The sequence below is a fragment of the Pseudophryne corroboree genome, chromosome 10, assembly GCF_028390025.1.
Source record: "Pseudophryne corroboree isolate aPseCor3 chromosome 10, aPseCor3.hap2, whole genome shotgun sequence".
Taxonomy (NCBI): Eukaryota; Metazoa; Chordata; class Amphibia; order Anura; family Myobatrachidae; genus Pseudophryne; species Pseudophryne corroboree.
In genome coordinates this window covers 54,775,143-54,790,498 of record NC_086453.1, presented here as the reverse complement: position 1 = coordinate 54,790,498, position 15,356 = coordinate 54,775,143, and the positions used below count along the sequence as shown (strand labels likewise).

General features: G+C 48.5%; 1 protein-coding gene across 2 annotated transcripts in view; it reads right to left on the bottom strand.

Annotated features, from left to right (window-relative positions):
• The window catches only part of AP2A1 (adaptor related protein complex 2 subunit alpha 1), a 188,874-nt gene that overhangs the window by 147,249 nt on the left and 26,269 nt on the right, over window positions 1-15,356 (bottom strand). For both annotated transcript variants that reach the window (XM_063942412.1, XM_063942413.1), the window contains exon 2: window positions 2,200-2,268. In XM_063942412.1, coding sequence (XP_063798482.1) covers window positions 2,200-2,268 — 69 coding nt within the window. The remainder of the gene's footprint in view (window positions 1-2,199; window positions 2,269-15,356) is intronic.

Genomic DNA, 15,356 nt, shown 5'->3' with positions numbered 1-15,356 from the left:
GCATAAAATCAAGCGTGCAACCAGTAATCTCCACTGTCAAATACAGCTTTCAATGCTGCAGGGTCATAGTCCGTTCTTCAGATATCTGCCCAGCTAAGGCTGCCTCGGTCACCTGTGCTGTAAATGCTGCTGTTCTTACTTGGAAACATCTAGGAGAAACAGCTGAACAACAAAGCGCTAGGACCAGAGTGCCGAAGGGAATAGCACATAAAGGGCTTATTCTGGTTGGATTGCTTATGCACACACGCAGGACCTGTTCTCCACATGTGCAGAACAGGGCCAGCAAACGCATCTCAGATATGCGATCGCTTCTGCCTGATTGAGGGGCATAGGCGTTCATGGAGAGGGACGGGGGCGGCCGGCTTTGGAGAAAATGGGGGCATGTCGCACCAGTTTTCCGGGAGTGAAGAGGCCAAGGATTGCAACCCTGTCACAGTTTCCTTAGCATCACTAGCCTCCATGCAACTGCAAGTCTGAGTAAGGTCAGACGTACTCAGACTGCAGTCGCAATGTTCTTCCCAAACTGTGATGGCAATCGTAAATGCAGGAAGGAGGTGGTATGCATATTTTCCTGCATTTGCACTGCAAAGGATTGTAATGCGAAACTTCTAAGAGCAGCTTTGCAATAACGATCCAACCTGGGTCCATGCTCAATGTGAAATGGTCAAACCAATGTCTTGTATCCGGGGTCCAGGCCCAGCTCAGCTGCAGTGTAAAAGGCAGACACAGGTCATTGATGACCCGGGTCATGCCTAAGCGGCTGCCAGTTGGCTGGCTCAAGAGCACTTGGAGGAGATTACATAGCCTCTAAGCATCCTGTGTGAGTGGCGACGACCACAGTGTGAAAGGGGTAAGTATAGCTGAAGCCCCACCTCCAACCAGTGTTCAGTATCTCGGGTAGAGCACAGGTTGGAACTGGCGACTTAGTGGAAAGGGGTATTATTATGATATAAAATAGTGTTTACTTTTTTTAGGGCAGGGTGCAGATCTTTGAGGATGGCCCTTTGTCATTTAGAAGGGCAGTGCGTGCATGAAAAGGGATGTGGCTTTGTGGCAAACCCTCGCTTCCATCATTCTGGTGACAAGTCCAGCAGTTTACCACCCCACATGCCTCTCAGACCACCCCACACGCCCCATTAATGCCCTTCTGATCTCCCCTTCAAATATATATCTGCAGGAGGAACAATCACTGAGTAGTCTTTCCCCAGGAAGATGAGCTGGTCTGTTAATGGCTGCTTTTCACTGGCTTCTCCGGTTATCTGAGGACAGACTAAGGGCTGGGTTTGCCTTAAACTGCCCTCCTGTCTGTCTCCAGATACTTATGCATCCAGTTGTGAACAGACTTCAGTCGGAGGGAGAGTGCGGCAGCCGGAGCAAGTTTTCCAGGAGGCGAGGCGCTGTGGACAGGAAGCCGGAGCTGGGAGGCGGGGGACCAAGGGCATCTTCTGACAGCTTAAAATTAGGCGGGGCACAGCATCCTGCAAAAACAGCCTATTGGGAACGCTAAGAAAACAATGACATTCCTGAGCAGACCTGGACAACCTGTTGCTCTCCAGCTGTTCTAAAACTACACATACCAGCATGCTTTGCCAGAGTTTTAGTGTTCCCTAATCACAGAACTGTGGCAGGGCATGATGGGACCTGTAGTTTCACAACAGCTGAAGAGCCACAGCTTGGCCAGGCCTGTTCAAGAGAGCTCTGTGTTTCCAACTTTGTGGCAACAGTTTTATATATGCACTTCCCCGTTTCATTATGACAATGCCTTCATTCACATAGCAAGGGCCATGAACGGGATTGGCCTGCACACAGCCATGACCTCAGCTCCATCAAACACTTCCGGGATGAACTGGAACGTCAACTGCATGCCAGGTCTTATCATCCTACATCTGTTCCCAACCTGACTAACGCTCTTGTGGCTAAATAGATATGAATCTGCGCAGAACAGTTCCTTCCGAGAAGACCGGAGGCTGCTGTAGGAGCAAACTGGGGACCAACTGCATATTAATGTCCATGTTTGTAAGGCGATGTTCAGCAAGCACATATGGGTGCGCCGTTCGGGTCTGCTCATAGCGTTTACCGTTTAAAAAAATAAATAGCTAAACCCTTGTTGAGCAAATGTCTATTTGTTGACTTAAGCCAGCAAAGGGACTGCTGGTTCAAGATTACAAAATGTAACAAGCTGAAACTGTGGTCACTTACCCTTAAATTTTGACCTGATATTGGCAAGTTCCTTGTTGATTCTTTTAATTTCCGCTTCTTTACTTTTACCTAAAAAAGAAGAAAATCTACATTAGAAAAAACAAAACAAAACAGTTACTAAGAAAAATTGCAAACTCTGCATTCAAACTGTGTCCAGTTCTGGAGACCCTATCTCCAGAAGGATATAAATAAAATACATTAGAGAGTGTACAAAGAAGGGCAACTAAAATGGTGCATGGCCTACATCACAAAACTTACCCGGAAAGGCTAAAAGATCTTAACATGTACAGTTTGGAGGAGAGAAGGGAAAGGGGGGACATTATGGAAACTTTCAAATATATCAAGGGTCTTAAAGTTCAGGAGGGAAACATTCTTCAAAGGAAAAGAAGTATTAGAACTCGAGGACATACATTGAGACTGGAGGGAGGCAGGTTCAGGGGAAATTTAAGGAAAAATTACTTCACAGAAAGGGTAGTGGATAAGTGGAATAGCCTCCCATCAGAGGTGGTAGAGGCGAAGACTGCAGGGCAATTTAAACATGCTTGGGACAGGCATATGAATATCCTTACAAAGAATTAAGGTTAAAAAAGGGTTGAGATTGCCCCTTTTTTATTTTATTCTTTAGGCAGACTAGATGGGCCAAGTGGTTCTTATCTGCCGTCAAATTCTATGTTTCTATGTTTAAAGTGCAATTAGCACCGAACACTGACAGCGATCCTGACAAAAGCAGAAGTCACAGGCATAAAACGGGTTAAAACTATAAAAAAAATAAGAATTTACTTACCGATAATTCTATTTCTCGTAGTCCGTAGTGAATGCTGGGGACTCCGTCAGGACCATGGGGAATAGCGGCTCCGCAGGAGACAGGGCACAAAAGTAAAAGCTTTAGGATCAGGTGGTGTGCACTGGCTCCTCCCCCTATGACCCTCCTCCAAGCCTCAGTTAGGATACTGTGCCCGGACGAGCGTACACAATAAGGAAGGATTTTGAATCCCGGGTAAGACTCATACCAGCCACACCAATCACACCGTACAACCTGTGATCTGAACCCAGTTAACAGCATGATAACAGAGGAGCCTCTGAAAAGATGGCTCACAACAATAATAACCCGATTTTTGTAACAATAACTATGTACAAGTATTGCAGACAATCCGCACTTGGGATGGGCGCCCAGCATCCACTACGGACTACGAGAAATAGAATTATCGGTAAGTAAATTCTTATTTTCTCTGACGTCCTAAGTGGATGCTGGGGACTCCGTCAGGACCATGGGGATTATACCAAAGCTCCCAAACGGGCGGGAGAGTGCGGATGACTCTGCAGCACCGTGTGAGAGAACTCCAGGTCCTCCTCAGCCAGGGTATCAAATTTGTAGAATTTAGCAAACGTGTTTGCCCCTGACCAAGTAGCAGCTCGGCAAAGTTGTAAAGCCGAGACCCCTCGGGCAGCCGCTCAAGATGAGCCCACCTTCCTTGTGGAATGGGCATTTACATATTTTGGCTGTGGCAGGCCTGCCACAGAATGTGCAAGCTGAATTGTACTACACATCCAACTAGCAATCGTCTGCTTAGAAGCAAGAGCACCCAGTTTGTTGGGTGCATACAGGATAACAGCAAGTAAGTTTTCCTGACTCCAGCCGTCCTGGAAACCTATATTTTCAGGGCCCTGACAACATCTAGCAACTTGGAGTCCTCCAAGTCCCTAGTAGCCGCAGGTACCACAATAAGCTGGTTCAGGTGAAACGCTGACACCACCTTAGGGAGAAACTGGGGACGAGTCCGCAGCTCTGCCCTGTCCGAATGGACAATCAGATATGGGCTTTTGTGAGACAAAGCCGCCAATTCTGACACTCGCCTGGCCGAGGCCAGGGCCAACATCATGGTCACTTTCCATGTGAGATATTTCAAATCCACAGATTTGAGCGGTTTAAACCAATGTGATTTGAGGAATCCCAGAACTACGTTGAGATCCCACAGTGCCACTGGAGGCACAAAAGGGGGTTGTATATGCAGTACTCCCTTGACAAACTTCTGGACTTCAGGAACTGAAGCCAATTCTTTCTGGAAGAAAATCGACAGGGCCGAAATTTGAACCTTAATGGACCCCAATTTGAGGCCCATAGACACTCCTGTTTGCAGGAAATGCAGGAATCGACCGAGTTGAAATTTCTTCGTGGGGCCTTCCTGGCCTCACACCACGCAACATATTTTCGCCACATGTGGTGATAATGTTGTGCGGTCACCTCCTTCCTGGCTTTGACCAGGGTAGGAATGACCTCTTCCGGAATGCCTTTTTCCCTTAGGATCCGGCGTTCAACCGCCATGCCGTCAAACGCAGCCGCGGTAAGTCTTGGAACAGACATGGTACTTGCTGAAGCAAGTCCCTTCTTAGCGGCAGAGGCCATGAGTCCTCTGTGAGCATCTCTTGAAGTTCCGGGTACCAAGTCCTTCTTGGCCAATCCGGAGCCACGAGTATAGTTCTTACTCCTCTACGTCTTATAATTCTCAGTACCTTAGGTATGAGAAGCAGAGGAGGGAACACATACACCGACTGGTACACCCACGGTGTTACCAGAACGTCCACAGATATTGCCTGAGGGTCTCTTGACCTGGCGCAATACCTGTCCAGTTTTTTGTTCAGGCGGGACACCATCATGTCCACCTTTGGTCTTTCCCAACGGTTCACAATCATGTGGAAGACTTCCCGATGAAGTCCCCACTCTCCCGGGTGGAGGTCGTGCTGAGGAAGTCTGCTTCCCAGTTGTCCACTCCCGGAATGAACACTGCTGACAGTGCTATCACATGATTTTCCGCCAAGCGAAGAATCCTTGCAGTTTCTGCCATTGCCCTCCTGCTTCTTGTGCCGCCCTGTCTGTTTAGGTGGGCGACTGCCGTGATGTTGTCCCACTGGATCAATACCGGCTGACCTTGAAGCAGAGGTCTTGCTAAGCTTAGAGCATTGTAAATTGCACTTAGCTCCAGTATATTTATGTGGAGAGAAGTCTCCAGACTTGATCACACTCCCTGGAAATTTTTTCTTTGTGTGACTGCTCCCCAGCCTTTCAGGCTGGCATCCGTGGTCACCAGGACCCAGTCCTGAATGCCGAATCTGTGGCCCTTTAGTAGATGAGCACTCTGCAGCCATCACAGAAGAGACACCCTTGTCCTTGGAGACAGGGTTATCCGCTGATGCATCTGAAGATGCGATCCGGACCATTTTTCCAGCAGATCCCACTGAAAAGTTCTTGCGTGAAATCTGCCGAATGGAATCTCTTCGTAAGAAGCCACCATTTTTCCCAGGCCCCTTGTGCAATGATGCACTGACACTTTTCCTGGTTTTAGGAGGTTCCTGACTAGCTCGGATAACTCCCTGGCTTTCTCCTCCGGGAGAAACACCTTTTTCTGGACTGTGTCCAGAATCATCCCTAGGAACAGCAGACGTGTCGTCGGAGACAGCTGCGATTTTGGAATATTTAGAATCCACCCGTGCTGTCGTAGAACTACTTGAGATAGTGCTACTCCGACCTCCAACTGTTCTCTGGACCTTGCCCTTATCAGGAGATCGTCCAAGTAAGGGATAATTAAGACGCCTTTTCTTTGAAGAAGAATCATCATTTCGGCCATTACCTTGGTAAAGACCCGGGGTGCCGTGGACAATCCAAACGGCAGCGTCTGAAACTGATAGTGACAGTTTTGTACCACGAACCTGAGGTACCCTTGGTGAGAAGGGCAAATTGGGACATGGAGGTAAGCATCCTTGATGTCCAGGGACACCATATAGTCCCCTTCTTCCTGGTTCGCTATCACTGCTCTGAGTGACTCCATCTTGATTTGAACCTTTGTATGTAAGTGTTCAAATATTTCAGATTTAGAATAGGTCTCACCGAGCCGTCTGGCTTCAGTACCACAATATAGTGTGGAATAATACCCCTTTCCTTGTTGTAGGAGGGGTACTTTGATTATCACCTGCTGGGAATACAGCTTGTGAATTGTTTCCAATACTGCCTCCCTGTCGGAGGGAAACGTTGGTAAAGCAGACTTCAGGAACCTGCGAGGGGGAGACGTCTCGAATTTCCAATCTGTACCCCTGGGATACTACTTGTAGGATCCAGGGGTCCACTTGCGAGTGAGCCCACTGCGCGCTGAAACTCTTGAGACGACCCCCCACCGCACCTGAGTCCGCTTGTACGGCCCCAGCGTCATGCTGAGGACTTGGCAAAAGCGGTGGAGAGCTTCTGTTCCTGGGAATGGGCTGCCTGCTGCAGTCTTCTTCCCTTTCCTCTATCCCTGGGCAGATATGACTGGCCTTTTGCCTGCTTGCCCTTATGGGGACGAAAGAACTGAGGCTGAAAAGACGGTGTCTTTTTCTGCTGAGATGTGACTTGGGGTAAAAAAGGTGGATTTTCCAGCTGTTGCCGTGGCCACCAGGTCCGATGGACCGACCCCAAATAACTCCTCCCCTTTATACGGCAATACTTCCATGTGCCGTTTGGAATCTGCATCACCTGACCACTGTCGTGTCCATAAACATCTTCTGGCAGATATGGACATCGCACTTACTCTTGATGCCAGAGTGCAAATATCCCTCTGTGCATCTCGCATATATAGAAATGCATCCTTTAAATGCTCTATAGTCAATAAAATACTGTCCCTGTCAAGGGTATCAATATTTTCAGTCAGGGAATCCGACCAAGCCACCCCAGCGCTGCACATCCAGGCTGAGGCGATCGCTGGTCGCAGTATAACACCAGTATGTGTGTATATACTTTTTAGGATATTTTTCAGCCTCCTATCAGCTGGCTCCTTGAGGGCGGCCGTATCTGGAGACGGTAACGCCACTTGTTTTGATAAGCGTGTGAGCGCCTTATCCACCCTAAGGGGTGTTTCCCAACGCGCCCTAACTTCTGGCGGGAAAGGGTATAACGCCAATAATTTTCTATCGGGGAAAACCCACGCATCATCACACACTTCATTTAATTTATCTGATTCAGGAAAAACTACAGGTAGTTTTTTCACACCCCACATAATACCCTCTTTTGTGGTACTTGTAGTATCAGAAATATGTAACACCTCCTTCATTGCCCTTAACATGTAACGTGTGGCCCAAATGGAAAATACGTTTGTTTCTTCACCGTCGACACTGGAGTCAGTGTCCGTGTCTGTGTCGACCGACTGAGGTAAATGGGCGTTTTAAAGCCCCTGACGGTGTTTGAGACGCCTGGACAGGTACTAATTGGTTTGCCGGCCGTCTCATGTCGTCAACCGACCTTGCAGCGTGTTGACATTATCACGTGACTCCCTAGAGAGTGACATCACCATTACAGGCAATTGCTCCGCCTCCTCACCAACATCGTCCTCATACATGTCGACACACACGTACCGACACACAGCACACACACAGGGAATGCTCTGATAGAGGACAGGACCCCACTAGCCCTTTGGGGAGACAGAGGGAGAGTTTGCCAGCACACACCAAAACGCTATATTATACAGGGACAACCTTATATAAGTGTTTTCCCTTATAGCATCTTAATATATAATAATATCGCCAAATAAGTGCCCCCCCTCTCTGTTTTAACCCTGTTTCTGTAGTGCAGTGCAGGGGAGAGCCTGGGAGCCTTCCTAGCAGCGGAGCTGTGTAGGAAAATGGCGCTGTGTGCTGAGGAGAATAGGCCCCGCCCCCTTTTCGGCGGGCTTCTTCTCCCGTTTTTCTGACAACCTGGCAGGGGTTAAATACATCCATATAGCCCCAGGGGCTATATGTGATGTATTTTTAGCCAGCATAGGTACTTTCATTGCTGCCCAGGGCGCCCCCCCAAGCGCCCTGCACCCTCAGTGACCGTTGGTGTGAAGTGTGCTGAGAGCAATGGCGCACAGCTGCCGTGCTGTGCGCTACCTCATGAAGACTGAGAAGTCTTCAGCCGCCGATTTCTGGACCTCTTCTCTCTTCAGCATCTGCAAGGGGGCCGGCGGCGCGGCTCCGGTGACCCATCCAGGCTGTACCTGTGATCGTCCCTCTGGAGCTAGTGTCCAGTAGCCTAAGAAGCCAATCCATCCTGCACGCAGGCGAGTTCACTTCTTCTCCCCTAAGTCCCTCGTTGCAGTGAGCCTGTTGCCAGCAGGACTCACTGAAAATAAAAAACCTAACAAAACTTTTACTCTAAGCAGCTCTTTAGGAGAGCCACCTAGATTGCACCCTTCTCGGCCGGGCACAAAAACCTAACTGAGGCTTGGAGGAGGGTCATAGGGGGAGGAGCCAGTGCACACCACCTGATCCTAAAGCTTTTACTTTTGTGCCCTGTCTCCTGCGGAGCCGCTATTCCCCATGGTCCTGACGGAGTCCCCAGTATCCACTTAGGACGTCAGAGAAAATAAAAGAAAATAAAAAAGTAGGGATCACTTCTGCATGCTCAAGTGGTTAAACGCCATCATGGCGGTTCTTTCATGAAATCCAAAAATCAAAAGGCATCCTGTAATATTTGAATATGGATTTTCAGAAATCTCTGCACAAGACACAATTAGGAGATCATAGGGCGCCCACCCTGCCTCAGTAGTCTGAACCATTTATCAGCATATGCTTAAGAAAAAGATCTCTAGAAATTGTGATGCATTTAAATGTATTTATTTCAAAGTATTTCTCCAGGATATATTTTCCTTTTCTTTAATAATTATAAATGACCTAATTCTATTGGTCTTATGAAAGAAGTTTCCTAGCCTACAGATGTGCCCTTATACATCATTGCTGCGGTCGTGTCTTTGCAGAGGTTTTTTTTTTTTGTCGAAGAAATTGTTTTAGTTGCAACACAATGTGGGTAGGACGCACAAGCAGAGTGTGCTGATTAAACAGATACGTGACACTTGTATATTTGTGTGCGATTAAGTCTCTGAATCTGTAGAAGTGCTACAATATTGCAGTATTTTTTGCAACATAAATTCCATTGTGCTCCATATATTGTACATACTGTACACAAATGATATATATCCAATTAATAAGCGCAACAAAGACGCACGGTCGACCTTTTGTCCTGTCGACCTTGTACATGTCAACCTAGAGACCACGTTGACCTAGAGACCATGTCGACCAATAGTGGTCGACCTAAAGTGTGGTCAACCCTATGACCCACGCCAGTTTTATTAAATTACCACATAATATCACAATATCAGTGTTAATATGTGTTCGCAAATAATACGCGCTATAGCGCATATTTTACCCAGTTCTGTGGTCCGGGGAATCACTTTTCTAAACTGTGTGGGTCCCCGGGGACGCGCTCCGCTGCAGTAGGTTGTACTGGTTGTCTTGTTTAAGCTTCCTGTAATTAGAGGACGGAGGCGGAGCCTTACCAGTCCTCTTGCGGCGGCGGCAGCGGCGTGCCTCCGCCCCGATCACCTGCTGCAGCTTCACGGGAGCCGGACAGAAAGTGAAGACGGCTCTGCGGCGCTACACACTGTGCTGCGGGGGGAGGTGAACACTGGCGACCGCGGACTGTAAGTGCGGGTGAGCTGGACTTGCGGTGGCGGCTGGGGGGCTGCTCATATCGGTGGGAAGGCGGAGATGGGGGCTGCATGGCGCCGGCAAACAGGTGTTAAACACCACAAAAATGTTGCATGGGGTGGAGGTGAGGCGAGAGGGTGACAGTGCTGCTGGTCTGTGCAGCATACAGGACACTTGGTCCAACCACTGGATTCGAGTCATGCTGCCTGTAATTTATGTACTGACTGATCTACTTCAGTGACTCTCACTGTGCTGGATGTCTTTGTTAATTACTGCTGGTTACTGTAAAGACAGCCAGCACAGTGAGTGTCACTGAAGTAGATCACTCAGCACATAAATTACAGGCAGCATGACTCGAATCCATTGGTTGGACCAAGTGTCCAAAGTCGGCGGTCAGGATGTCGGCATTCAGTAAGGGTGCAGAGGGTACCCTAAACTCCCACCCCTAAACCTCCGTGTCCCGCAGCCTAAACCTAAACCTCCCCCTTAGTGCCCAACACTTATCCCCCCTCTCTGCAGCCTTACCCTAACCTCCCCAACACCATATTCTAACGCGCCCCCCCCCGATACTTCTGATATGAAGACAGCCCAGCAGCATTGTCAGCCTCTCACCCCTCCCTCAACACTTTTGTAGTGTCTAAATCCAGTCTGGGGCTCCTATTATAGCAGCACCATAAACCCATTACATATATAAAATGTATTATTTAATAACGTTGTCCTGTTTTTTAATCATAGAATTGTTAAGTGCTCTGCCTGGCACAATGTGTATAACGTGCTCTGCCTGGCGCAATGTGTATAACGTGCTCTGCCTGGCGCAATGTGTATAACGTGCTCTGCCTGGCGCAATGTGTATAACGTGCTCTCCTTGGCTCAGTGTGTATAGGAGGTTCTACTTGGTGCAACGTGTATAAGCGGCACTACTGTGTGGAGTAATGTAAATCGCCCCTTCCCCACGAAGCCACGCCCCTAAAAAATAAGATTTTAAACCTACCGGTAAATCTTTTCTCGTAGTCCGTAGAGGATGCTGGGGACTCCGTAAGGACCATGGGATAGACGGGCTCCGCAGGAGACATGGGCACTTTAAGAAAGACTTTGGATCTGGGTGTGCACTGGCTCCTCCCTCTATGCCCCTCCTCCAGACCTCAGTTAGAGAAACTGTGCCCAGAGGAGACGGACAGTACGAGGAAAGAATTTTAGTTAATCCAAGGGCAAGATTCATACCAGCCACACCGTATAACTTGTGATACACTATCTAGTTAACAGTATGAAAAAACGTAGCATCGGTCCAAAACCGATGAAACTATAACATAACCCTTATGTAAGCAAAAACTATATACAAGTCTTGCAGAAGTAGTCCGCACTTGGGACGGGCGCCAAGCGTCCTCTACGGACTACGAGAAAAAGATTTACCGGTAGGTTTAAAATCTTATTATCTCTAACGTCCTAGAGGATGCTGGGGACTCCGTAAGAACCATGGGGATTATACCAAAGCTCCCAAACGGGCGGGAGTGCGCGGATGACTCTGCAGCACCGATTGAGCAAACAGGAGGTCCTCCTCAGCCAGGGTATCAAACTTATAGAACTTTGCAAAGGTGTTTGACCCCGACCAAGTAGCAGCTCGGCACAGCTGTAGTTCAGAGAATGCGCCTGCTGAATCGTGTTACAGATCCAGCGAGCAATCGTCTGCTTTGAAGCGGGAGCGCCAACCTTGTTGGCTGCATAGAGGACAAACAGTGCTTCTGTCTTCCTGACTCTAGCCGTTCTGGCCACGTAAATTTTCAAAGCCCTGACTACATCAAGGAACTCTGAATCCTCCAAGTCACGCGTAGCCACAGGCACGACAATAGGTTGGTTCATATGAAAGGATGAGACCACTTTAGGTAGGAATTGAGGACGAGTCCGCAATTCCGCCCTATCCATATGAAAAACCAGATAGGGGCTTTTATGTGATAAAGCCGCTTATTCCGAAACTCGCCTAGCCGAAGCTAAGGCTAACAACATGACCACCTTCCAAGTGAGATATTTTAACTCCACAGTTTTGAGTGGTTCAAACCAATGTGATTTAAGGAAACTCAACACCACGTTAAGGTCCCAAGGCGCCACCGGAGGTACAAAAGGAGGCTGAATATGCAGTACTCCCTTCACAAACGTCTGTACTTCGGGAAGAGAGGCCAATTCCTTTTGAAAGAAAATGGATAAGGCCGAAATCTGAACCTTAATAGATCCTAATTTTAGGCCCAAATTCACTCCAGTTTGTAGGAAGTGAAGGAAGCGGCCCAGATGGAATTCTTCCGTAGGAGCATTCCTGGCCTCACACCAAGAAACATATTTTCGCCATATTCGGTGATAATGTTTCGATGTCACGTCCTTCCTAGCCTTTATTAGTGTAGGAATGACCTCATCCGGAATACCTTTTTCCGCTAGGGTCCGGCGTTCAACCGCCATGCCGTCAAACGCAGCCGCGGTAAGTCTTGGAACAGACAGGGCCCCTGCTGCAGCAGGTCCTGTTTTAGAGGAAGAGGCCACGGATCTTCTGTGAGCATCTGCTGCAGATCCGGATACCAGGTCCTTCGTGGCCAATCTGGAACAATGAGGATTGTTCTCACTCCTCTTTTTCTTATTATTCTCAACACCTTGGGTATGAGAGGAAGAGGAAGAATACATAGACTGACCGGAACACCCACGGTGTCACCAGGGCGTCCACAGCTACCGCCTGAGGATCTCTTGACCTGGCGCAATACCTTTTTAGCTTTTTGTTGAGACGGGACGCCATCATGGCAGTCCCCACCGACTTGCAATCTGCACAAAGACTTCCTGATGAAGTCCCCACTCCCCCGGATGCAGATCGTGTCTGCTGAGGAAGTCTGCTTCCCAGTTGTCCACTCCCGGAATGAACACTGCTGACAGTGCGCTTACATGATTTTCCGCCCAGCGAAGAATCCTGGTGGCTTCCGCCATTGCCACTCTGCTCCTTGTGCCGCCTTGGCGGTTGACATGAGCTACTGCGGTGACATTGTCTGACTGGATCAGAACTGGTTTGTCGAGAAGTAATGCCTCCGCTTGATGTAGGGCCCTCAACTCCAGGACGCTGATGTGGAGACAAGTCTCTAGACTTGACCAAAGACCTTGGAAATTTCTTCCCTGTGTGACTGCTCCCCAACCTCGGAGGCTTGCGTCCGTGGTCACCGGGATCCAGTCCTGAGTGCTGAACCTGTGGCCCTCTAGGAGGTGAGCACTCTGCAGCCACCACAGGAGAGATACCCTGGCTCTGGGGGACAGGGTGATCCGCTGATGAATTTGTAGATGTGACCCGGACCACTTGTCCAGTAGGTCCCATTGGAAGGTCCTCGCATGGAACCTGCCGAAGGGAATGGCTTCGTATGATGCCACCATCTTCCCCAGGACTCGAGTGCAGTGATGCACTGACACCTGGTTTTGGCTTCAACAGGTTACTGACCAGAGTCTTGAGTTCCTGAGCTTTTTCCGTCGGAAGAAAAACCCTTTTCTGGTCTGTGTCCAGAATCATGCCCAAGAAGGTCAGACGAGTCGTAGGAACCAGCTGCGACTTCGGGATATTGAGAATCCAGCTGTGTTGCTGTAACACCTTCAATGAAAGTGACACGCTGTTCAGTAATGTCTCTCGAGATCTCGCTTTTATGAGGAGATCGTCCAAGTATGGGATAATTGTGACACCTGGCTTGCGCAGGAGCACCATCAGTTCTGCCATTACCTTGTTGAAAATTCTTGGGGCCGTGGAAAGCCCAAACGGCAACGTCTGAAATTGGTAATGACAATCCTGTACCGCATATCTCAAGTATGCCTGATGAGGTGGATATATTGGAACATGAAGGTATGCATCCTTTATATCTAGGGATACCATAAAATCCCCCCCTTCCAGGCTGGCGATGACCGCTCTGAGCGATTCCATCTTGAACTTGAACCTTTTCAAGTATAGGTTCAGGGATTTTAAATTTAAAATGGGTCTGACCGAACAGTCTGGTTTCGGGACCACAAACAGGGATGAGTAATATCCCCTCCCTTGTTGTAGCAGGGGAACCTAGACCACCACCTGTTGAAGATACAATTTTTGAATTGCATTTAACACTAACTCCCTCTCTGAAGGAGAAGCTGGCAGGGCCGATTTGAAAAACCGGCGAGGGGGCACCTCCTCGAATTCCAGCTTGTATCCCTGAGAAACAAATTTCCATTGCCCAGGGATCCACCTGTGAGTGAACCCAGATGTGGCTGAAAAGTCGAAGACGTGCCCCCACTGGAGCGGACTCCCTCAGGGGAGCCCCAGCGTCATGCGGTGGATTTTGCAGAGGCCGGGGAGGACTTCTATTCCTGGGAACTAGCTGTGTTGTGCAGCTTTTTTCCTCTGCCCTTACCTCTGGCAAGAAAGGATGATCCACGTACTCTTTTGCTTTTATTTGAACGAAAGGACTGCATTTGATAATGAGGCGCTTTCTTAGGCTGTGAGGGAACATAAGGCAAAAAATTCGATTTACCTGCCGTAGCTGTGGAGACGAGGTCCGAGAGGCCTTCTCCAAATAATTCCTCACCTTTGTAAGGTAAAAACTCCATATGCTTCTTCGAGTCGGCATCGCCCGTCCACTGCCGGGTCCATAAGACTCGCCTAGCAGAAACAGACAGCGTTTATTCTGGAACTCAGTAAACAAATGTTTCTTTGAGCATCCCTCATACATAACACAGCATCTTTTATATGCCCTAGGGTCATTAAAATGGTATCCTTATCTAGGGTCTCAATTTCCACTGATAAGGAATCTGTCCATGCTGCTACAGCACTACAAACCCAGGCCGACGCAATTGCCGGTCTGAGTATTGTACCAGAATGTGTGTAAATGGACTTCATGGTAAACTCCTGCTTGCAGTCAGCAGGATCCTTGAGGGTAGCCGTATCTTGGGATGGCAACGCTATCTTTTTTGATAAGCGTGTCAATGCTTTGTCTACCCTAGGAGAGGATTCCCACCGTATTCTGTCCTTTTGCGGGAAAGGAAACGCCATAAGAATCCTTTTGGGAACCTGCAGTCTTTTGTCTGGGGTTTCCCAAGCTTTTTCGCATAATTCGTTCAGCTCATGTGAGGATGGAAAGGTGACCTCAGGCTTTTTCCCTTTATACATGTGTACCCTCGTGTCAGGGACAGGGGGTTCCTCTGTGATATGCAAAACCTCTTTTATTGCTATAATCATATATCGAATACATTTAGCCACTCTTGGCTGTAATTTTGCATCATCGTAGTCGACACTGGAGTCTGAATCCGTGTCGGTATCTGTGTCAACTATTTGGGATAGTGTGCGCTTCTGAGACCCCGAAGGTCCCGGCGACATTGGGACAGACATGGTTTGACTTCCTGACTGTTCCCTAGCTTCAGCTTTGTCTAATCTTTTGTGCAATAAATTTACATTAGCACTTAAGACATTCCACATATCCATCCAGTCAGTTGTCGGCGCTGCCGACGGAGACCTTACATTCATACACTCCCCCTCCTTAGGTGAGCCTTCAACCTCATACATGTCGACACACGCGTACCGACACACCCCACACACACAGGGAAGCTCTTTTCTGAAGACCGGTTCCCCACCAGGCCCTTTGGAGAGACAGAGAGAGTATGCCAACACACACCTCAGCGCTATATGACCCAGA